The sequence below is a fragment of the Nomascus leucogenys genome, unplaced genomic scaffold (assembly GCF_006542625.1).
Source record: "Nomascus leucogenys isolate Asia unplaced genomic scaffold, Asia_NLE_v1 001473F_35255_qpd_obj, whole genome shotgun sequence".
NCBI lineage: Eukaryota > Metazoa > Chordata > Mammalia > Primates > Hylobatidae > Nomascus > Nomascus leucogenys.
In genome coordinates, this window is record NW_022096411.1 from 4,414 (window position 1) to 28,759 (window position 24,346).

The window sequence follows — 24,346 nt, forward strand, 5'->3', positions numbered from 1 at the left end:
CAGGAGGTCGAAGTTGCAGGGAGCAAGATCTCACCGCTGCACTCCAGCCTGGGTGACATAGCAAGGCCTTGTCTCAAAACACACACACACACACACACACACACACTGACCCTGGGCTCGCCCCTGCCCTCACCCTCCCTGGCTTCAGGTGTCCTTAAGGTCAGGACGCCGGGCACACCCACCCCAGGGCCTTGGCACCTGCTGTTCCAGGCTCCCTGTAGGCCTCACACTCTCCCTCCATGCAGGTCTCAGCTCCAGTGGCATCTCCTCACCTCCCTGGCCTCCTTGTCCAAACTCCAGCCCTCTTGTTCTCTGCTCTAGCCCCTCACCTTGCTCCCTGGATCCTAGTGTTGGCTTCCTGATTCTCTGTCTCTTTCCCAGAAGGTCAGCCTTGAAAAGGCTGGAACTAGCTGGGCGCGGTGGCTCACGCTTGTAATCCCGGCACTTTGGGAGGCCGAGGCGGGCAGATCACGAGGTCAGGAGATCGAGACCATGGTGAAACCCCATCTCTACTAAAAATACAAAAAAAATTAGCCGGGTGTGGTGGCGGGCGCCTGTAGTCCCAGCTACTTGGAGAGGCTGAGGCAGGAGAATGGCATGAACCCGGGAGGCGGAGCTTGCAGTGAGCCGATGTGGCGCCACTGCACTCCAGCCTGGGCGACAGAGCGAGACTCCGTCTCAAAAAAAAAAAAAAAAAAAAAAGAAAAGGCTGGAACTTGGCTTTGCTGTTCAATGTCTCCTGGTGCACAGAAGAGTGCCTGGCAAGTGTCTGTGCTCATAAATATTGATTGGACAAAAGAATGAATGCTAACTATGACTATTATTACCAATATTGCTTGGCAAAAGTGAGAGGAAGAGAGATTGAGGAGAGGGTTGATGTAATTATGTCTAATAAGAAAAAACAACAACAAACAGTGGCCTGCTCCTGCCTAGCTTCCGTCAAAGACCAAAGACCAGTGGGCTTTCTGTCCTCCGGGCTCTGTCTTCCTGCTGCCATGGTTACCACGCTCCGTGGACTCCAGAAGAAAGGCCAGGCCAGGCTGACTCTGTGGTTCTGCCCAGCTTCCTTGGGTAGCCCAGGACCTAGTAGAGAAAGAGCCCATCCAAAAACAGCTGGCCTCCCCGGTCTTATCTCCATAGTGCCCAGATGGAGGGAGAAGGGAGGTACTTGCTGTTCTTCTAGAAAATATGGTCCAGACTCACTCTGCATTTGTGGAGGACCTGGTCATGCTCTGGGCAACTCAGAGACGTGTGGCTCATGGTCCCTACCCTCCAGGAGGTTTCTGGCAGCAAGGAGGGGCCAGAGACAACCACTGACTTAGCTGTGTATAAAAATAGCAAGGGCTTGCACATGACATGGAAAAGTCAGGTGCGGAGGAGCGGGAAGAGCTCTCTCACCCATACCTGCCCCAGCCTCGCAGTCCACTCGCCCCGATGCACGCCCTCCTGGCTGAGGCGGCTGGGATCCCATGTCTCCACCGGGTGCCATCCCAGACTCCCGGAGGCCTGGGGCTGAGCCGCTCCCTCCACAAACCCAGGTCTCAGCCAGTGGCTGGCAGAGATGAGAGGGCTAGCCCAGACCTCCCCGCTGGCAGCTGGCAGAGCTTCAGAAGGGTGCAGAAAGGACACTAACTTGGTAATAGCATCCTGGGATCATCTTTCTCACCTCTCTGCTCCTTCAGTTGACAATCCAACTCTGCTCTCCATTGCAGAGAACAGACTCCGGACTCCCAGAGAGACTATGAACTGACCACTGCAGCCCAAGGAGCAGCTGCAGGGTTTAGGGGTCCAGGGCTGAGGCCTAGGACCATCACCATGGCGGTCACTGTCATCTCCATGACTACACTCATCACCTCCATGACCAACTGCCATCACCTCCATCATCACCACTGTCGTGAGGGAAATTGTGTCCCCCCAAAAAATAGGTTCGGCCAGGCATCGTGGCTCATGCCTGTAATCCCAGCACTTTGGGAGGTCAAGGTGCGTGGCTCACCTGAGGTCAGGCGTTCCAGACCAGGCTGGCCAAAATGGTGAAACCCCGTCTCTACTAAAAATACAAAAAATTAGCCAGGCGTAGTGGCAGGCCCCTGTAATCCCAGCTACTCGGGAGGCTGAGGCAGGAGAATTGCTTGTATCCAGGAGGTGGCGGTTGCAGTGAGCTGAGATCATGTCATTGCACTCCAGCCTGGGCAACAAGAGCAAAATTCCGTCTCAAAAAAAAAGATAAAATAAAAGACAAAAATGTTAGGTTCAAGTCCTAAGCCCAGTCCCTCAGAATGTGGCTTCGTGTGGTCTCTACAGAGGTAACGTAACTAGGTTAAGGCGAGGTCATTGGGGAGCCCTAATCCAGTAAGACTGAGGTTCCTAGAAAAAGGGGAAAGGTGAACAGACACAGAGAGCAAAGATGATGCGAAGATGGAGGGCGAGAGGATGGGAGGACTGGAGGACAGGAGTGATGCGGCCACATGCCAAGGCTGCTGGAAGCTGGAGTAAGGCCTGGGACCGAGGCTTCCCTGGGGCCTTCAGAGGCAACATGGCCCTGCCCACGCCCTTACAGTGGACCTCGGGCCTCTGGAACTGTGAGGCGGCTCTAGCAAGTGAATATAACCACCATCAGCATCACCATCACCATCATTATCATCACTCCATCCTCATCCTCATCCTCATCAACACCCCCCATATTCGTTTGTATAACCACCATCAGCATCACCATCAGCATCACCATCAACACCCTATCCTCATCCTCATCCTCGACACTACGGTATTCGTGTGCATAACCACCATCAGCATCACCACCACCATCATTAACATCACCCTGTCCTCATCCTTATCCTAATCCTCATCCTCATTCTCAACACCCCTGTATTCATTTCCTTCCTTACGGCTGAGGAACACATCACTACAAACGTGGTGGCTTAAAACAACACAGATGAGTCTCTTGCTGTTCTGGAGGCCAAAAGTCTGAGATTGAAGTCAGCAGGGGGATGCTCCCTCCCCAGGCTCGGGGAGGACCCTTCCTGCTACTTCCAGTGTCTGGCAGCTCTAGGTGCTCCTTGGCTCGTGGCTGCGTCGCTCCACCCTCTGCCTCTGTCTACACACGGCTTCTCCTCTTCTGTGTAATCTAGGCACTTGTGATGGCATTTAGGCCCCACCTGGGTAATTGAGGGTGACCTCCTCCCAAGATACATAATGACATCAACAAAGACCCTTTTCCCAAATAACATCACATTCACAGCTTCCAGGGATTAGGGCATGGACATATTAGGGGAGGGGGGTGTGCACCGTTTAACCCACTACAACAACCAGCACCACCACCAGCATTGCCATGGTTGCCAGCATCAGTTAAGTTCTAGAAAGTACCAGGTCAGTCCAGGGGCCTCACTTGCATCATGGCCTTTCTTCCTTAAGACAAACTCAGAGCAGGCTCTGTTATTTATTTTTTTATTTTTATTTTTATTTTTATTTTCTAGATGGAGTCTTGTTCTGTCGCCCAAGCTGGAGCACAGTAGTGTAATCTCTGCTCACTGCAACCTCCACCTCCCGGGTTCAAGTAATTCTCTTGCCTCAGCCTCCCAGGTAGATGGGATTACGGGTGCCCGCCACCACGTCCGGATAATTTTTGTATTTTTAGTAGAGATGGGGTTTCACCATGTTGGCTAGGTTGGTCTTAAACTCCTGACCTCAAGTGATCCAGCCACCTTGGCCCCCAAAGTGCTGGGATTACAGGCATGAACCACCATGCTCGGCCCAGGGTCTGTTATTATCCTCATTGCTTAACACGTAAAGAAGCCAAGGCTCTGTGAGAAGAACTTCACTTAGAAGTATTTGAAAGCTGGCAGTCTGGCATCAGTGGCCCCTGCCTAACCATGGTTGCCCTGCCCCCAGCCCCAAACTTGATCATACAGATAATTCCACAGATGAAAGAGTGGGGTGACCAGCACCTGAATGGGAGGCACAGCGCTATGGTCCCATCTAGGCTCTACCACCAGCTGGTGACGCATCTTAGCCCCATCTCCTTCCCCTTTCTGGGCCTCAGTTTGCCCAACTGTAAAACAAGACAGGGGGTAGTTGGTCTGGGTAATCTCCAAAGTCCTCCCAGATCTGGGGTTCTGCAATGCTGGGTGTCTACTGTCATTTCTGTCGCAAACACTGCCCAGGGCCCTGACTCTCACATCAGCTAAACCTTCTAAACCCACCAGCAGCTGCCAGCGAGTTCTGCTTGGACTGTCAGCCTGTGGGGTGGGTGCTGGTGACTGGGAGTGGAGGGAGGTATCGGCTTGCCTGATGCCTGCCAGTATCTCAGGGCTGGGAACCTCTGTCTTATACTCTACAAGACCTGGGGTAGGGGTGGGGGTGGGGTGGGGGTGGCAGATGCTCTTTCTTCTTGGAACCCTGACTTTTGGTTCACACATTCAGGAGGCGCTGTGCAGCTGCGAGCGGCTGGTACTGGGAACAGGGCTGAAGATTACTTTTTTTGCAAGGGCAAAGGCCTCCGTGACCAAAGGCTAACCGCATGCCCTTGGAAGAGAAGAACAAAAAGAAAACATGAAACAGGCTGAAGGGGTCTCTGAAAGTTGTTTCCAAAACCTGGGTTGTTCACTAGGAGTTGTTTGTAAGTATAAACATTTTTTTATTTTTATTTTTTGAGACAGAGTCTTCTTCTGTCACTCAGGCTGGAGTGCAGTGGCACAATCTCAGCTCACTGCAACCTCTGCCTCCCAGGTTCAAGTGATTCTCATGCCTCAGCCTCCCGTAGCTGGAATTACAGATGTGTGCCACTACACCTAATTTTCGTATTTTTAGTAGAGCCTGGGTTTCACCGTGTTGACCAGGCTGGTTTCGAACTCCTGGCCTCAAGTGATCCTCCTCCCTCAGCCTCCCAAATTACTGGATTATAGGCAGGCTGCGCCTGGCCAGTATATATATTTTTTTAATCCATGTTATGGTGTGCACTGCAGAGGCCTTTTTCCTCTGGCTTCCCTGTCCAGAGCAGCAACTGTTTGCATTTGAGCTGATAATGTTCAAGAGCTGAATTAGGGAGAGAATAATAAACTTTAATTAGCAGGATGAGATTAACATCCCAACAGGGGCTTGGGGGTGGGGGGCGTCCTTCAGGCCCATCTGATCCCAGCAGAGGCCTCCCCACAAGCCCCCCAATCCTGGGACACTGGAAGCCAGGCGCCTTTGAGGGTGGAGGGAGGCCACCCGCCTCCCCACCTGGCCAGAAATCGCACGCCCCGGCAGCCTGCCCTGGCTTGGTTCAGCAGGGCCCAGAATGTCCTGGTCTTTATCTGGTTCAGTTTTAAGTGCTTCCAATGGCAGCGGAGCTGTTCCACCACAGTCCCCAGGAAATTGGTCCGTGTAGGACCGAGCCTTCCCGAGAATGAAGTCATCTGTGCCGTTTTTATTTTTTGTTGCCTTTCTCCTACAACGCGAGAGTCACCGGGCCTCTGCAGTCCCTCCCCGCGCCAACGCGCCCGGCCGCGGGGCCGGGCCGGGCTGGCGGGGGAAGGGGCGAGGAGCAGGGCCCCAGGGTGCACGGTCGCCCGACGCCCCCTGCCCGCGCCCCAACCGGGCACCCGCCCTCCGCAGCCTGAAGGTGAGCTCCTGGGGGAGATGCCCGCGCCCGCGCCCGCGCCCGCTCCGCAAACAATAACAGTAAATAACGCTCCCTTGTCAACATAATAAAAACAGAAAGGGTTACAGTGGGTTTTTTTTTTTTTTCTTTTTTTTTTTTTTTGAGACGGAGTCTTTCTCTGTCCCCCAGGCTGGAGTGCAGTGGCGCGATCTCGGCTCACTGCAAGCTCCGCCTCCTGGGTTCACGCCATTCTCCTGCCTCAGCCTCTCCGAGTAGCTGGGACTACAGGCGCCTGCCACCTTGCCCAGCTAATTTTTTTTGTATTTTTAGTAGAGACGGGGTTTCACCATGGTCTCGATCTGCTGACCTCGTGATCCGCCCGCCTCGGCCTCCCAAAGTGCTGGGATTACAAGCGTAAGCCACCGCGCCCGGCCGCCAGTGGCACTTCTTTTTCTTTGAGATGAAGTCTTGCTCTGTCGCCCAGGCTGGAGTGCAGTGGCACGATCTCAGCTCACTACAACCTCCCGAGTTCAAGTGATTCTCCTGCCTCAGCCTCCCAAGTAGCTAGGATTACAGGTGCACGCCACCAGACCTGGCTAATTTTTGTATTTGTAGTAGAGATGGGGTTTCACTATGTTGGCCAGGCTGGTCTTGAACTCCTGACCTTATGTGATCCACCTGCCTCAGCCTCCCAAGGTGCTGGGATTACAGGCATGAGCCACTCCAGTGTCACTTTTTGTTGAAGTGTGACACATACACAGAAATGCATCCTAGGTGTTCAGTTCTGTGAACCTTTACAAAGGGAACTCATCTGTAATACCCATTTCCAAATCAAGAATAGAATATAGCGAGCTGCCCAGAAGCCAGGGAGGACCAGTTTTTACAGAATATAAGGCAGCCAACAGGCCAGCTTGTCCCTCTACCATTTTGTGTGTCCTCTTGCAGCCAGCAAGGGGAGTCCAGAGGGGAAGAGGCTGGAGCAGCGACCCCCAGCACTGGCCTCCAGCCCTCCCGCCCTGCCTCTCCTCACCATCAGGCCAGCGGAGGAGCTACCCACCGCCTCCCCTGTCACCAAGGAGACCTTGTTCTGGATCCTGAGGACACCTCTAGAATCCCATCTGGGGAGCCAGGAAAGCTGGGAGAGGGAGAACACAGAGCCTCTTTGAGCCGCTTGTTGGACACCGCCCAAGGTCTCACGGCTTGGAAGGGAAGACTTGAACCCAGGGCTGTCTCCACCAAAACCCACAGCCACTACAGCAGTGCAGGTCATTATCTCCATTTTACAGAATAGGAAACTGAGGCTTAGAGAGGCCAAGAACAAAGCCAGACCTCCAAAGCAGGACTTCTGCCTGCAACACCCATGGGCGAACAGGAAGACACAGGCTTCCAGCCGAGGGGCTGGACTTGACCCTGTCCCTCTGCGATCGAATGCCTTCTGTCTTCCCCCACCCTCAGGAAGGAGCGTAACCTCCTTCGCGGCACCCAAGCCCACCACGGCCCGGCCCTGCCGGCCTCACTGTCTTCACCTGTTCTCCAGCATTCTCTGCCTCCGGCACACCAGCCTTTCTCCATTTCTGCCATGCTCAGAGTTCCTTTTGAACTTGGGCCTTGGCTCATGTCGTTCCCCAGCAAAGGCTGCTCTTCCCTGCCCCTGCCACATCCTACCTTCAAACGTCGCTGACTCTGGGAGTCTTCCCTGGTGACCTACCCACCCCAGCACTCTTATCCTGTCAGTCCCCTTGAATGCCCCCTAAGGTGTAAGTGCCCGACCATACAATGGTTTGCTTAATACGCATCTAGCTCCGAGAGAACTGGGACAGGGGCCGTCTTGTCCTCAGCTGTATCTGCTGTGCCCAGCACAGTCCTGGCACACAGTAGGTGCTGGATGAAGATGTGCTGAGAGCTGGGCGCGGTGGCTCACGCCTGTAATTCTAGCACTTTGGGAGGCTGAGGTGGGCAGGTTGCCTGGGCTCAGGAGTTAGAGACCAGCCTGGGCAACATGGTGGAACTCCATCTCTGCTAAAACACAAAAAACATTAGCCAGGCGTGGTGGTGCACACCTGTAATCTCAGCTATTCAGGAGGTGGAGGCGGGAGAATCACTTGAACCCAAGAGGTGGAGGTTGCAGTGGGCTGAGATTGCACCACTGCACTCCAGCCTGGGTGACAGAGGGGCTCTTTCTCAAAAACAAACAAACAAAAATGTTCTGAGACTCTGAGATGCATGAGGCTGTGGCTGGCAGGCAGAGGGGAGCCCCAAGGAGCCTTGAGGGACATAAGACCCAATACCATCTCCATAGGAGGCCTGGGGAGGGGCAGGGCCTTGTTCAAGGTCACACACCACCTAGCGGAGCCTCAGGATTGGAACTCAAATCCCCTGCTCTCCAGCCTGCAGCCTCCCTCCCAAACGCAGCCTAGTGCTGGGAAAGGAGAGGGTGGCAGGCTGGCTCTGAGCAAAGACCCTCTCCTTCTCCTCTTTGCGTCCCTCTCCTTCCCCTGCCTCTCCCCACTCTTCCTCTCCAACCAGGAGGCTGCCGAGCCAATGGCTCAGCCAGGGCTGGGGAGCCCTGACCTGACCCCCTCCTCCGTCCACCCAGGCTCTACCATCTGTATGCACCACTCTGCTAAGACCTCCCAAACCTCCGCATCCCCGCAGCCTGACAGGGCTGCAGGTGCCAGCACTGACCTCCCTCTGCTCCTGTCCCTCCCCTTCCGCAGGCACCCTCCCCCCACAACTCCGACACCTCCAGCCGGGTTCTGGGGTCCTCCTGGGCCACCTGCTTACTGTGTGTCCCTGAACACGGCATCTCCCCTCACTGAGTTACTTTCCTCATTTGTAAAACGGGGATATGACCCGTCTCCTAGAGTGACTGGGAAGATCGGTGGTATCAACGCAAACGACAGCCCGGCAGCTTCCAGGCGAACTCACTTCTCAGGACGCCTCTCCTGCTGTCTTCTCAAAGAGGTGGACGAAGCTACCACCACCCGGTTTACAGATGAGGAAACTGAGGCTCAGGGAGATCTGGAAACCATTCCTGGCAGCTGGGCTCCGAACCCAGGCCTGCAAGGACAGGGCTGGATCCCGCCTCCGGCCCTGCTCCCTCCTCCCCCGGGGCAGGATCCGGCCGTGCCAGACGCTCGATGACAGCCCCCGCGGGGGAAGCCGGGCTGGGAGAGGAGAGGGCAGCGGGCGGGGGCGCCTGGCCGCGTGGGGTCGGCCGCGGGTCGATAAGGCGGCGGGATGAATGGGAGAGGGGAGCGCGGGCCGGAGGGTGAGGGAGGAGGGGAGGAGGGGAAGAAGGGAGGAGGACAGGAGGAGGGAGAGGCCCGAGCAGGGGGAGGGCCCGCCCCCGCCGCTCCCGCTGCCCCCCCCGGGTCCCCGCCCCACCCAGCGGGCCCAGCTGGGTCTGCAGCCGTCAGCGCCAAGCGCGGCCCCGCGGCCCCGCCGAGGGATCGATAACTAATTTCATCGCGGCAGCCGCCCCAGTTTTTCCCCAACAATTGCGCGCCGGCAGCTGCAAGCGAGGCCCCCAGCCCGGTGCGAAGCCCCTCCCGCGCCGATCAATTGACACCGCCACCGGGCGACGGGAAAACTCATTTTTCTTTCTCTCCCCGGCTCCGGGTGGCCGCGAGCTGAGCTCTGCCAAGGGCCGGGGGCTGTGCGGGGCCGGGGCGGGGAGGGAGGGCAGGGCCCGGGGAGGGGGCGCGGACGCCGGTTTGGGAAAGAGGCTTGCGAGGAATCCGAGGAGGCGGGGTGCCTCAGTTTCTCCACGCTACCACAGGGGCGTGGCCGAAGGCCTCACGGACCTGGGGTGCGGGTGGGGCAGTCCTGGCCCCTCTTAGCTGTTGAATGGCGGACTGGCTGGGAGGAAGGCCTAAGTCAGCCTAAGTCAGGCGCCGCGGCCTGGACGAGTGGGCTCGACTCTGGACTCCCACCAGGGACCACTGTGTGACGTTGCATCCGTTCCTTCCCTTCGTCTCTTCCTCTCCGAACCTCAGTTTCCCCATCTTCCGAAAGGGGACTGGCATATCCTGGGCAGGCAGATGGTGGATGAGAGGTAGTGAGGTGCCCACAAGGAAATGCTCCCGACAGGGTGGCTTGGAGGAAATCCTTCCTCAGCACTCATGGAGGCCCCCTGTGGGCCGGGCACTGTTGTAGGCCGTGGGGATGGGGACCGAGCAGTGGCCACAGCTGACAAAGCCCCTACCCTTGTGGAAGTGACATTCTACTGAGGCCATGGACGTACAGTAAGTACCCAAGTAAGCAGTGAGAAGATGGCACATGCCACGGAGAAAAATGAAGCAAGGTTGACAGGACAGGGTGTGCGGTGCAAAGGCAATGCAGCCCCAGGACCCACGGTGGGCCTCGCCCCAGGCCCTCCTTGCAAAGCTCTGAGCTGCTCACTCCCAAACTGCTGGTTGTTCAAGGTCATGGGAAACCTGCAGACTTGGCATTCTCCAAGGGGGGTGGGCAGGAGGAGGGAGAGCAAGAGGAAGGAGAAGCCAGGAGGTGGGGTGGGCCAGTCTCCCTCTGGGAGGGTCCGTAAGAGGGCCAGAGAGAGAGAGAGAGGGCTGGGGACTGGAGGGCACCAGGGGTGAGGGGGTACTGTCAGAGCTCCAGTGGACACGGTGTCCTGGAGGGTCAGGTCAAGAGAGACTTGGGCTGCTGGCTGGGCTCCAGCTGGGCCAGTGAGGCCCAGAGAAGGGCAGGGACTTGCCCAAGGCCACAGTACGTATGGGGGACAGAGATGGGCTCCTAGATCCTGCCACCAGGCACAGAGAAGGGCAAGAGAGGCCAGAGAGGAAAGGAGGAAAGAGACTGATGGAGCGGGTGCACCGTTCTGTTTAGAGGGGCCAGGAGCCCCAGTGTGCTTCCCAGAGGCTAGCTAGAGCTTCCCGGGAGCACCATGGGTGGTGCTGGGACTTCTACAGGACTCAGCATGACTCAAAGGGCCCTGGGGAATGCATTCTGTTCCCCAGTCCCCCACCCCCCCCCCCCAGCCAGAATGACAGAGGCTCCCCAATGGAGGTGAGTAAGCTGGGCAGGGGTGGTGACCCAAGGCTGCTGGGGAAGTGGGGTGTTCCAGGGCTGAGCAAATCTCCTGACTCTCCCCCTGCCTCAGTTTCTTCCTCTTAAAAATGGAGCTGGTGGGGCTGGGCGCCGTGGCTCACGCCTGTAATCCCAGCACTTTGGGAGGCCGAGGCAGGCGGATCACGAGGTCAAGAGATCGAGACCAGCCTGGCCAACATGGCAAAACCCCGTTTCTACTAAAAAATACAAAAATTAGCAGGGCGTGGTGGCGCACGCCTGTATTCTGGAGGCTAAGGCACGAGAATCGCTTGAACCCAGGAGGCGGAGGTTGCAGTGAGCCAAGATCACACCACTGCACTCTAGCTTGGGCGACAGAGAGAGACTCTGTCTCAAAAAAAAATGGAGCTGGTGGTGAGGTGCTGAAGTTCTGTCAATCTTTCTTCCTTCCAAATTCCTGGCATGCCCGGCCCCACATCTGGGTTGAGAGTAGTGACTCAGCAGAAAATGAAGGCTACTGCTGGCAACCAAATGAGGTTAGCGGGAGGACCGGCAGGATGCGGTGGGCTGGGATTCCAAACAGCGCATAGTTAGGTCTCACCCGCCTGTAGCCCCATCTATCCAACCACTTAACATTTACTCATCGTTCAGCAAATATTTAGTGAAGACCAACTATGTGAGAGGCACTATGGAGGGGAGTGGCTGTAAGGTCCCCGCTCTTCCCCATATCCTTCCTTTCCCTGCAACCCCCATGTCTCCACCTTCATTTTCTTTTGGGGTATGGTCAAGGGAGGACTGGATGGGGAGTCAGGAATAGACTCAGGCCCGTTGGTGACCTAGGCAGGCCCCTTGCCTTCTCTGTGCCTTGGTGGACCAATGGTCTTTAGTGGACTCCGTGTCCTTCCTGAGAGAGGAGGACCCTGGATTAACAGTAGCTCTGGGCCGGGGGCCTCATCCCCGGATCTCATTCAGTCCCCATAAAGTGAGATGAAGGAATAGAGACCAAGACTCACCGAGGGTCCCATAGCCAGGAGGGGAAGAGGGCAGAGCTCAGGTCTGTCTTACCCCAGAGTCCTGCCCGCTTGTCTGAGCTGGAGGGGAAGGAGTGCCCGTCAGGAGAAACTTTCAGATCCTGGATAGATCCGGGATGTGGGGTAGGGACTAAGGTGCTCAGAGTCCCCTTGTCCTGCCCCTCAGTTAGTGGCTTTGACCACCAGCCATCTCAGAAAGGCTTCTGTTGGTCAGAGAAGCAGCTGCCCCAGAAGGCCATGCGGGGTGACCTTGGCTTCCTCGATGTTCCCTGGGCCAGCACAGGCACAGAACAAGCCTCCTTTTGTAAAGAGACTTGCACTCACTGGGTCAGCAGTGAGGCCGGGAGGACAGCCTCAGCTACGAGCACAGGTTTTTTAAGGCTGGTCCCCAACCCAGCTCTGCTGCCTGCTAGCACTGGGCCCCTGGGCAAGCTGCCTCCTCCCCTGAGCCTTAGGCTTCCCATCTGTAAAATGGGCACAGTGGCAATTCGGTAGACCCACTGTGCTAGATCCTGTGCTGAGCCCTCCCTGTATCTGCACACTGAGCCCTGCGAGCGGCACCCCCCTCTTCTATAACCCTTGTTCTTCTAGTCCTCGCCTCGGAGTCCAGCCATGGCAGCGGTTCTGCGCCACCTGACAGATCTCCATGCCTCCACTGCATCCAGAATGTAGCTCTGAATGCCCCATCTGGAGATATGGGATCCTGCCCACCCCGGCCCCAGACCAAGGGACACGTTTATGGCGAGGGAGGATCCCAGTGGGCACATGAGCGTGATGCCCACCAGTCTCGCCCTGGAGCCTGGGCCTGATGGAATGTAGGGGCAGCCAGCTTGTGCCACATCCCGAGCACAGAGCCAACAGCCAGTCCCAGGTGCTGCATCCCCAGAAGCTGGAACACATGGTCCAGGGACAAGTTGTAGAAATAGGATTGCCCGACCGGGCACGGTGGCTCACGCCTGTAATCCCAGCACTTTGGGAGGCCAAGGCGGGGCGGATCATGAGGTCAGGAGATCGAGACCATCTTGGCTAACACGGTGAAACCCTGTCTCTACTAAAAATACAAAAAATTGGCTGGGCGCGGTGGCGGGCGCCTGTAGTCCCAGCTACTCGGGAGGCTGAGGCAGGAGAATGGCGTGAACCCGGGAGGCAGAGCTTGCAGTGAGCCAAGATAGTGCCACTGCACTCCAGCCTGGGTGACAGAGCAAGACTCCACCTCAAAAAAAAAAAAAAGAAAAAGAAAGAAATAGGATTGCCCGCCCCCCCCCGCCCCCCCACCATGCCCCAGTGACCTCCTTGTGGATTTGTGCTTCTTGTCCCTGCAACTTTAGGTTTGTCAGATGAGAGGCCCCAGCTATCTGGGACAGGGGAGAGGGGAGAGGGGAGAGGGGGCGGGGGAGAAGGGAAGTAGGGGAGGGCTCCACTGGGCACAGCGTGGATCTCATTGAACTCAAATCTGTGACTACATCTGTCACACTGGGGCCTTTGTGCCAGGGACCAGGGCCAACATGTAAAGAAAGGGGTTCCCGCTGAGGCGGGGTTCTAAGCTCTTCTCGGTCACCCTCTAGCATGAAGTCTTTGCAGGTACTGCAGATGCCAGCACCTCAAAGGGGCCTCTGATGGGTGGACCCAGTGGGGGTCAGGGACGGGGCTGAATGCTGCAAGGCGGGGACTGTGTTGAGAAGCTCGCCTGAATGGCTTCAGACCTCTTAGCTTCACCTAATCCAGGCCCAGCTGCAGTAAACAGACCTCGCAGGCCACGACAAGCTCCATGCGGCAGTAGGCTGACAATGGCCTGCCATAGGCCCCTGTGCTTGCCTCTCACTTCCAGTCCGGGGCTTTGCTGATGCCACAGTGTGGGATGCCCCCACCTCCGCCCCTCCACAGTAACCCACTCAGCAGTTACACACGCTCAACCGCAAGTGCAAAGGCGTGAACACCCTACAGGACAACGCTTCCTCAAAGGCAGCAGAGCCCTGGAAGCAATGGTCCCTCCTTTCTTCCCCTGGGCGGATGGTTCTGAGATGCATTTTGTAAGGCAGCTCCGGTGATCCTAGGGGATCTGGCACCCCGGCTTCCATAATGGTGAACTCAGCAATGCACGTTTGCATTGCCTTTTTTTTTTTTATACAGTCTTGCACTGTCACCGAGGCTGGAGTGCAGTGGTGTGATCTCGGCTCACTGAAACCTCCATCTCCCAGATTCAAGTGATTCTCCTGCCTCAGCCTCCCAAGTAGCTGGGATTACAGGCACCCGCTACCACACCCGGCTAATTTTTGTATTTTTAGTAGAGACGGGATTTCGCCATGTTGGCCAGGCTGGTAATTTTTGTCTCTTTACTAGAGGCGGGTTTTGCCATGTTAGCCAGGCTGGTCTCTAACTCCCGATCCCAAGTAATCTACCCGCCTCGGCCTCCCAAAATGCTGGGATTACAGGCGGAACCACTGTGCCTGGCCTTTGCATTGGTTTTCTTGCTGCTCCTGTTTTGCTCTCCCCCTCCCCATCCCTCACTCTTGCCCCTGGGAGTAGTCATCCCAAACAAGCTCCAAGTTCAACAGCCTTTCTTTGAGGCCTGCTTGCAGGGAGCCCAAACCAAAGCAGATGTTACAGGCTGAATTGTGCTCTTCCAAATTGATACGTTGAAGTCCTAACCCCAGGCCCTCAAAATGTGTCTGTATTTGGAGATAGGGTACTATGGTCTGAATGTTTGCATCCCACCAAAATTCAGGTTGGAACCTAATCTCAAATATGATGGTATTATGAGGTGGTGGCATTGGAGAGGTGAGAGGCTCTGCCCTTACTAATAAGATTAATGTCTGTATCAGTCTATTCTCGAATTTCTGTGAAGAAACACCTGAGACCAGGTAATTTATAAAGAAGTTTGATTGGCTCACGGCTCTGCAGGCTGTACAGGAAGCACGCTGGCGTCTGCTCAGCTTCTGGGGAGGCCTCAGGAAGCTTCCAATAATGACAGAGGGTGAAGGGGGAACAGGTGTCTCACATAGCCAGAGTGGGAGCAAGAGAGAGTTGACAGGAAGGTGCCACACACTTTTAAACAACCAGATCCCACAAGAATCCACTCAGTATCAGGAAGACAGCACCAAGTCATGAGGGATCCACCACTGACCAAACACCTCCCATCAGGCCCCATCTCCAACTCTGGGGAGGCTGAGGCAGGAGAATCGGTTGAACCTGGGAGGCAGAAGTTACGGTGAGCCAAGATTGCACCATTGCACTCCAGCCTGTGCGACAGAGCCAGACTCTGTCTCAAAGAAAAAAAAAAACATAAAAAAGAAAGAAATCATGGAGCACCTATTACCCTTCTTGCACAGGTTCCTGGGGAGCTCAGAGCCTATCTTTTGCAAGTGTCCTGAGCCTCTTGCAGGCCTTTCATGTGTGTTTCCTTCCTGGCTTCCTCCTATTTTTCTCACACCTCTGAACCTGCTGTCAGGTGAAGAATCAAGGTGGGCCCAAAATGTAAGAGCTCATGAATTTGATGGTGTTGGAGTGGCCTGGACAGTCCAGCCCTCAGGGGTGGGGAGCTGGGCAGAGAGGAAGGAGGGCATTCCAGGGGCCGGGGCCAGAAGCAGAGGGACTCCAGGCCCAGAGTAGGATTTCCAGGCTGAGGAAAGAGAGGCCGTGGGTGGGCAGAGGGTCCAGACCAGGACAGGGACAGAGGGTGTATCTGGAGGATCAGCCAGAAATAGCTCCCTCCAGAAAGCAGGCAGTGAGTTAGGGGTTGAGCTGCAAGGAGGAAGGGGAGGAGGGAGAGAATGGAGGGACTGGTGTCCAGTGAGACGACTCCTCTTATCCTGGCCTATTTCCCCAGGGGACACCCCTGGGAGGCTGTGATCCTCTCCTCCAGGCTACTTTCCCACTGGTGCCAGGATTCCCCCAGCGCCACACTGAGAACCCAGGAGAAGCATCACATTATATGAGAGATAAGAAATGAAGAGAGGGGGCAGGATTTCTGGTTGACAAAGGATATTTATTGAGGGTTTACTGGGTACAGGAGAAGGGCTGGATGGCTTGGGATGCAGAGAGAGACCCCTCCCCTGGGATCCTGCAGCTCCAGGTCCCTGTGGGTGGGGTGGGGCTGGGAACCTATGAACATTCTGCAGGGGCCACTGTCTTCTCCACGGTGCTCCCTTCATGCGTGACCTGGCAGCTGTAGCTTCTGCGGGACCTCCACTGCTCGGGCGTCAGGCTCAGGTAGCTGCTGGCCGCATACTTGCTGTTGCTCTGTTTGGAGGGTGTGGTCATCTCCACGCCCTGGGTGATGGGGGTACCATCTGCCTTCCAGGTCACCCTCAAGCTTCCCGGATAGAAGTCATTCATGAGACACACCAGTGTGGCCTTGTTGGCTTGGAGCTCCTCAGAGGACGGCGGGAACAGAGTGACCGAGGGGGTGGCCTTGGGCTGAGCTGGGTGGACAGAGGAGGGGGTGAGAGATGGCAGAGGCAGTGTGGGGTGTTGTGGAGCGCCTCTCTCTCTCTAAAGTCTCTGGGAGGGTTCATGGTGTGACCGTCTGGTCCACCCAGGGCCTCTCCTTCCCTCCTCATTCCCTCCTTTCCACTGGAGCCCTCTGGAGAGCAGACAGCCCCACGCCGTCTTAGGAGCCCTTCCCAAGTCACCTTTCCCAGGTGTCCTGGCCCAGCCCTTTCCTCTGCAGCCTCGGTTTCCCCGTGTGTACCCAGGGCAGGCTGTGCTCCCTGCTTCTTGGTTTCTGGAGTCTGAGTTTGGAATCTAGGGGTCTCCCCCACAGCACATGAAACTGACCTGGCAGGGTGTGGGGAGGCCCAAGCCTGGCATGGCCTGGAGCTTCCTGTCCCCTGGGGCACCAGGCTGTGCCCCAGCCTGGCCCACTCAGCTCCCCTGGTGAAGCGTGGGTTTCACCCAGACACACGCTGGAGCTCTGCCGTCGCCCCTGTCCCCACCAGCCCTACCACAGGATCCTTCACAGCAGCTGGGTTCTTGGGGCTGCTCCCCCAGACTCTGGGGCACCGCAGCCCCCATGCCCACCCCAGCAGCCTCTGATGCCCCTGGACTTCACCTGGCGATCGTGAAGTTCTCTGCACCCCCGTTTACTCCCCGCTAGTCAACTTCTAAGTCTAAGGTGCCCTTCCTCAAATGAAGGTGGGAGGTTGACCCATGAACAGAGAGACACCAGGTCCCAGAGGTGACAGGGCTCCAGGGACAGCCACATCTCTGCCCTAACAGACCGTCTCCTTTCTGGTGACTGTCCTGGGACAGCTGGGCTCTGGGACTTCACCCAGTCTCACCCGTCCCTTTGTGTCCACATGTCCTCAAGACCCAGCACAGGCCACAGAGCTGCAGCCTAGACCCAGAGCCCTCTCTGTGCCCTCCATTGGTCTCCCCTGGGGGTGACCCGTGTCCCCAGGCCCCCGTGTGGCCCTTCCAGGCTGGATGGGCATCCAGCCCTCAGCCTAGACCCTGGGGTCTCAGGGACTGTCTCTAAGGCCACTGCAGAGCCCCTCATCAGAACCAGCCTCTGTCCCTCATTCAGACATCTGCCCTGGGAGAGGGGAGGAGCCCTGACCCCGCCCAATCCCAGCCCAGGCCCCGGGACCAGGCTGTGTCCCGCTGTTGGAACCTGAAGGTGGCTGCTCCCACTGTGGGGGCCCTTCCTGCCATTATCCCGAGACTAACGCACCTCCTCCAGGCCCCATGGACAAAGGTAGGAGTCAGTGCTTAAGGCTGGGAGGGCAGAGGGGAAGAAGCCCCAGAGAGAGAAAACACATTTTCCAGAGATAGGAGAGGGTGGGACAGGCTGGGAAGTTAGAGCCACTTACTTAAAACAGTGAGCTGGGTCCCGCTGCCAAACACATGCGTCACTGAATTATGCTTGGATTGAAACCCCCGGGGCCAGCACCTGGGGCCAGTCCAGGAGCCGCGCTGGAGCAGGAACCTGCTGGGTGTGAGGGGCACAGGGCTGCAGTGTGTAGTTTGTGACCTGGGCACAGGGCAGGGGGGTGGCCAGTATCCCAGTAGTGTCCCCCAGTAGTGTCTCTGTGCCTGTCCCTTCTCTGAGGCAGGGGCTGCCCACAGCCTTGGAGTCACCCCAGTGTGTGTCCCCCTCTCTGAAGCTGTTGGTGCTGATGGCAACGCTGGGCCCAGTAGGTCCCAGCAACTCCATGAGTGACACATCCCCTCAGGCAGCTGTGTGGTGTGGCTGAGGAGTCCTGAGCTGGCTCGGACCTGCCCAACCTCACTTGGCCTCATTTTAAGAGCCTCTGAAATCCGCCACAAGTGTCCCCAGTCAAGCCAGGCTGACTTCCTCCCTGGACCAGGCCACTGGGTCATTCCTGACTCAAGAGGAGAGTCCTCTGCTGTTAGATCTATCCATGGAGATGCAGCTCAGTCCCACTTTGTTCATGAAGCCTTTTCTGATCTCTCAGATTACTCATTCCATCTGTCCATCCATCTATATATTGTCCATCTATGCATCTGTCCATCTGTGCATCTGTCTTTGCATCCATCTGTCATCTGTCCATTTGTCCATCCACCTACCTGTCCGTCCATCCATCTATAGATCCATCCTGTCTACCAGGCACTGTTTCATGTGCTGGGGACATGGTGTGGTCCCCCAGGCTCTCACCCCCATCTCTCCCAGGTCATGGCCAACAAGGCCCTCCTCATGGTCATGTCCAAGGTCCTTCTGCTGTACCTGGTGTCTCCGCTGGATGTGACACGGGGCTGGCCTCTCTTTCCAGTGACTCTTTTCCCCTTGGGGTCTGAGAGTCCCCTTTCCTCTTCCCCTGGCATCTGTTTCTCAATGGCCCATGCCTGGCTGCTGACTCCCCACACCCCCACCCAGACCTCTTTCTTAGCCATCTTCACACTCTGTGGCCCCCACTACTGCCCACATGGTGAGGCTGGGGTCTATCCCAGCTCCAAACCCTCTCAGCTCCTCAAGTGCCTACTGACCATGCCCAGTGGGCTACCCAACAGGAGTCTCAAACTAATCATGTCCAGAGGAGATGACCATCTTCCCCCAGCCCAGCTCATTCTCCATCTTCATCTCATCACAATGACCATGGGCGGTCTCAACCCCTCAGCCAGAAACCTGGAGTCCCTGGACTCAGTCACCTCGCCTCCCACACTGAAATGGCTTCTGCGTACTTAGCTACTGCATCTAGGCATTCTTTTTTTTTTTGAGACAGAGTCTCGCTCTGTTGCCTAGGCTGGAGTGCAGTGGTGTTATCTAGGCTCACTGCAACCTCCGCCTCCTGAGTTCCTGGGTTCAAACAATTCTCATGCCTCAGCCTCCCGAGTAGCTGGGACTACAGGTGTGCACCACCACACCCAGCTAACTTTTCTATTTTTTATAGAGACAGGGTTTCACCATGTTGGCCAGGCTGGTCTCGAACTCCTGACCTCAAGTGATCCACCCACCTCGGCCTCCCAAAGTGCTGGAATTACAGGTGTGAGCCACCACACCTGGCCCCCCAAAAATCTTTACTCTTTTAAAATTATGAGAATATAATATTTAAGATAATTAAGAAATAGAGAAGTGCATTTAAGAAGTGTAATATTGGGCCAGGCGTGGTGGCTCATGCCTGTAATCCTAGCACTTTGGGAGGCCGAGGCAGGTGGATTGCCTGAGCTCAGGAGTTCCAGACCAGCCTGGGCAACATGGTGAAACCCCATCTCTAATAAAATACAAAAAAAAAAAAAATTACCCAGGCGTGAGTGTGCGCCTGTAGTCCCAGCTACTCAGGAGGCTGAGGCAGGAGAATTGCTTGAACCTGGGAGGCGAAGGTTGCAGTGAGCCAAGATCGTGCCGTGGGACTCCAGCCTGGCAACAAAGCGAGACTCTATCTCAAAAAAAAAAAAAAAAGAAGTGTAATATTGGCCGGGAACAGTGGCTCACACCTGTAATTCCAGCACTTTGGGAGGCCAAGGCGGACAGATCATGAGGTCAAGAGATCAAGACCATCCTGGCCAACATAGTGAAACCCTGTCTCTACTAAAAATACAAAAATTAGCTGGGCGTAAGGCTGGGCGTGGTGGCTCACGCCTGTAATCCCAGCACTTTGGAAGGCTGAGGCGGGCGGATCATGAGGTCAGGAGATCGAGACCATCCTGCCTAACGTGGTGAAACCCCGTCTCTACTAAAAATACAAAAAAAAAAAAAATTGGCTGGGCGTGGTGGCGGGCGCCTGTAGTCCCAGCTACTCGGGAGGCTGAGGCAGGAGAATGGCATGAACCCAGGAGGCGGAGGTTGCAGTGAGCTGAGATCGAGCCACTGCACTCCAGCCTGGGCGCCAGAGCAAGACTCTGTCTCAAAAAAAAAAAAAAAATTCGCTGTGCGTGGTGGCATGCACCTGTAGTCCCAGCTACTCTGGAGGCTGAGGCAGGAGAATTGCCTGAACCTGGGAAGCAGAGGTTGCAGTGAGGCAAGATCGTGCCACTGCACTCCAGCCTGGCAACAGAGCAAGACTCTGTCTCCAAAAAAAAAAAAAAAAAAGAAGTGTCATATTGATCTCTCCCTCTCTATCCTACTACATACAGTCCCATTTCCTTTTATGTTTTGAAATGGAATTTCACTCTTGTTGCCCAGGCTAGAGTGCAATGGTGCCATCTCGGCTCACCGCAACCTCCACATCCTGGGTTCAAGTGATTCTCCTGCCTCAGCCTCCCGAGTACCTGGGATTACAGGCATGTGCCACCACACCTGGCTAATTTTTTCTATTTTCAGTAGAGACGGTGTTTCTCCATGTTTGTCAGTCTGGTCTCGAACTCCCGACCTCAGGTGATCCGCCCACCTTGGCCTCTCAAAGTGCTGGGATTATAGGCATGAGCCACCACACCCAGCTCCATTTTTATAATTGCAGTAAAACATACATAGCATCAATATTTCCACTTTAACTATTTTTAAACGTAGAGCTCCGTGGCACTAAGTACATTCACACCGTTGGGCAACCTTCACCACCATCCATCTCCAGAACTCTTTCATCTTCCCAAAAAGACACTCTAAACCATTAACTACAGCCGCCCATTCTTCCCTCCCCCTCGCCCTGCTAACCTCGAATCTACTTTTTGTCCAAGTGAATTTGCCTGTTCTAGGTACCTCATAGAAGTGGATTCAAATGACATTTGTCCTTTTGTGTCTGGCTTATTTCACTAAGTATAATGTCTTCAAGTTTCATCCATGTTGTAGAAGATTTTTGAAATTAATTTTAAAATAATTGACATTTAAAACCTATTAAGACCTATTAAAAGTAGTACAGGCTAAGCAGGGTGGCTCACGTCTGTAATCCCAGCACTTTGGGAGGCCAAGGCGGGTGGATGGCTTGAGCCCAGGGGTTCAAGACCAGCCCAGGCAACATGGCGAAACCTCCTCTCTACAAAAAATTATCCCGGTGTGGTAGCGCATGCTTGTAGTCCCAGCTACTTGGGACGCTGAGGCAGGGATATTGCTTGAGCCCAGCAGTTGGAGGCCAGCCCGGGCAACATAGTGAGACCCCCATCTCTAAAAAAATAAAAACGACAAATAAATGTACAACTAAACATAAAAAGTGATACACAATATGTTTCTTAAAAACAATGAAAATATCTTTTAATAAGCTATGAATAGAAGAGACATTTATTTGATAGGAGATATTTACCAGAATTCTGCAGTAATAATCACTTTTTTTTTTTTTTTTTTGAGACAGGGTCTCCCTCTGTCACCCAGGCTAGAGTGCAGTGGTGGGATCTCAGCTTACTGCATCCTCAACCTCCGAGGCTTAAGCAATCCTCTCACCAGCCTCCTAAGTAGCTGGGACCACAGGCAAGTGCCACCATGACTAGCTAGTTTTTATAATTTTTGTAGAAATGAGGTCTTGCTGTGTTGCTCAGGCTGATCTCGAACTCCTGGGCTCAAACAATCCCACCTCAGCCTCCCAAAGTTGTGGGATTACAGGCATGAGCCACTGCACCTGGCCCATAGTATTTCTAAAGATTATAAAAACTCATATTCATACCCCCACAGCATAATACTTTTTTTTTTTTTTTTTTTTTTTGAGTGGGAGTCTTGTTCTGTCATCCAGGCTGGAATGCAGTGGTGCCATCTCAGCTCACTGCAACCTCCACCTCCTGGATTCAAGCGATTCTCCTGCCTCCCTCCCCAGTAGCTGGGACTATAGGCTCGCGCCACCACACCCTGCTAATTTTTGTATTTTTAGTAGAGACAGAGTTTTGCCATGTTGGCCAGGATGGTCTCGAACTTCTGACCTCATGATCTGCCCACCTTGGCGTCCTAAAGTGCTGGGATTACAGGCGTGAGACACAGCACCTGGCCCACAGTATTTCTATAAGATTTCTAAAGATTCTAATATAAAAACGTATATTAATAGCCCCCCCAACATAATACCATTTTTATTATCTGTGTCTCCCTCCACCTGTCACCCGTCCCTTGTGGAGACCCCTTGGGCCTTCCCCATCCCAGTCTCTGTTCTGTAGGCATCACCCTGCATGTGGCTGTCTCCTCACCCAGCCCCCACTCCTTGTAGACTTGAATTGGGGCAAATCTAGATCCTTTGGGACCTCAGCCCCAGCACAGAGCCTGACCCTGATGGGGAGTCCTTGCCCAGAAGTCCGTGCAGGACACTGCCACCTCACCCCGCCTCCATGGCTGGGCTCCTGGTGTGGGTCAGGTCGGCTGCCACTGCTGGAGCTCTCACCACAGCCACCCCAGCATCCTCTGGGTGGGTGGGAGTCTGAAGGCCCTCACCAATCAGGGCCCCTCGGATTGCAGAAGGGGAAACTCAGGCCCGGTGTGGTGGCTCACGCCTGTAATCCCAGCACTTTGGGAGAAGGCTGAGGTGGGCGGATCACCTGAGGTCTGGAGTTCAAGACCAGCGAGGTCTGGAGTTCAAGACCAGCGAGGTCTGGAGTTCGAGACCAGCGAGGTCTGGAGTTTGAGACCAGCCTGGCCAACATGGTGAAACCCTGTCTCTACTTAAAAAATACACAAAATTAGCCAGGTGTGGTGGCAGGCGCCTATAATCCCAGCTACTCTGGAAGCTGAGGCAGGAGAATCTCTTGAACCTGGGAGACGGAGTTTGCAATGAGCCGAGATCTTGCCATTGCACTCCAGACTGGGCGACAAGAGTGAAACTCCGTGAAACTTTGTTTGAAGAAGAAAAAAAGGGAAACTCAGGCCCCAGAGGTGCATGTGTCAGCTCGATCAGCTTCGAGGATGGGACAGGGGAGAGCTAGAGGCCGTCCAGCTTGGGCCTTAGAATCCGTGCCCATGAGCTGAGTGACTTGGACGGGTCGCCTCGCCTCTCTGGGCTCTATCCCCATCTGCACAAAGGGGATCACAGCAGGACCTGCCTATGGGGCCACCGAGAGGGAGGTTCTGCCCCTGAAATGATTATCGCCTGTGGGGTATAACGTGCACCAGTGATGAACAGGCTGTTGTGTCCCAAATGGTCATAAATGGACCCAGATACTTGGTGCTTTGTGCTGGGACCTTCCACCACACGCAGAGTGGTGGCAAGGGCTGAGGTCACACAGGGAGTTGTGGCCTCCCAAGAGCCTCTCCTGGGCTTTTTCTTTGGAGGCACTTGCACCCTGGATAAGCTTGGGTCTTCTAGGGGCTGGTTTCAGGAGGCGATGCTGGCTGAGGTCTAGTGACCCAGGGACTCCAGGAAAGGCCCCTCACACCTCAGCTGGAGCTCCAGGGAGTGGCCCCTGCCCAGTGAGGGTGGGAGTGGACAGGTGACATAGGCCAAGGGGAAAAGAGGAGGGGGAGGAGGAGAGGGGAGGAGGAGGAGTGGAGAAGGAGGAGTGGGAGAAGGGAGAGGCCTGGGCACCCTTCAGGGATAGCGGCCACCACTCCTGTGGATGTCCTGCCCCTGCCTCCAGTCCTACCCTACCCCAAGGACTAGGGGGAGGTGAGGGAGACATTCACCTTGGTGCCAAATGTTAAGTGGGGGAAGAAATCTCAGGAATCAAGATAAATATTTTAATATGACATTAAGCAATAAAAAGTAATTCAAACAAAGATGGACAAAATCTTAACACTTTAGTTAAAATCAGTGTGTCTGTGGCTCCCCTCCAGGGGTTAACCTTCCTCCTCACCCCTCTGGCTTGTCTCCCCTTGGTCATCCTTTCCTGCCTCTGCCACCTAGACCCCCACATCCCCTGGAATCTCTCACCCCTTACCTGCCCCACCGGCTCCTCAGGCTGGACCGGCTGCTTCCTCCAGGGGCTCCAGGGCCCAGGGCCCTGCTCTGCGGTGCAGCTGTTGGGCGCAGCAGGCCGTGGGTTACCACGGCCAGACCCAGCAGCAGCAGGGGCCAGCGCTGCCTGAGGTTGGGGCCTGGCTCACCAGGGCCCTCAAGGCCCCCCTGGCCTGTCCCTGGCCTCATCGGCCCTCAGGGTCGGCGGCCCTTGTGGCCTGACTTGCAGCGTGGGCTCCCTAGAGAGTGGTGCCCTGGTCCCTCTCGCTGGCAGCAGCTGTCCCAGTGCACCCCAGTCCCTGTGGCCCCATCCTCATCCTCTGGTCCCTGCCCCCAGCCAGGCCCCTTCCAGAGTCCATGACCGTTACCCCTGGGGTTCTATCCCAGAGGCACATCTGCCAACTGCTCTGCTGTGGTCAGGATCCAGGGCTCAACTGCCTCCCACACCTGTCAGCTTGGCCTTGCCCCTGGGGCCCTGGGTGCTTTGTTTGGGGACCTCCCACCACAGGCAGAGGGTC

The 24,346-nt window shown here is 55.6% G+C and overlaps 1 protein-coding gene across 5 annotated transcripts; it reads right to left on the minus strand.

The window, feature by feature from the left end:
• Window positions 1-642: 642 nt before the first annotated feature.
• LOC115830352 (immunoglobulin lambda-like polypeptide 1) lies at window positions 643-24,346 on the minus strand. 5 transcript variants are annotated; one of them, XM_030808734.1, is made up of 3 exons: window positions 23,812-24,346; window positions 17,448-17,566; window positions 15,501-16,058 (listed from the first exon to the last, which is right to left on the minus strand). In XM_030808734.1, exons 1-3 carry the CDS (start codon window positions 24,015-24,017, stop codon window positions 15,739-15,741), a joined length of 645 nt encoding a protein of 214 aa, XP_030664594.1. In that variant the 5' UTR covers window positions 24,018-24,346; the 3' UTR covers window positions 15,501-15,738. The 5 variants fall into 5 exon arrangements, 4 of the variants coding, with proteins under 4 accessions (XP_030664594.1, XP_030664593.1, XP_030664596.1 ...); XM_030808736.1 differs by having other exon boundaries at window positions 15,602-16,058; window positions 17,448-17,563; XR_004029124.1 differs by lacking the exons at window positions 15,501-16,058; window positions 23,812-24,346 and adding an exon at window positions 643-677 and having other exon boundaries at window positions 17,448-17,535.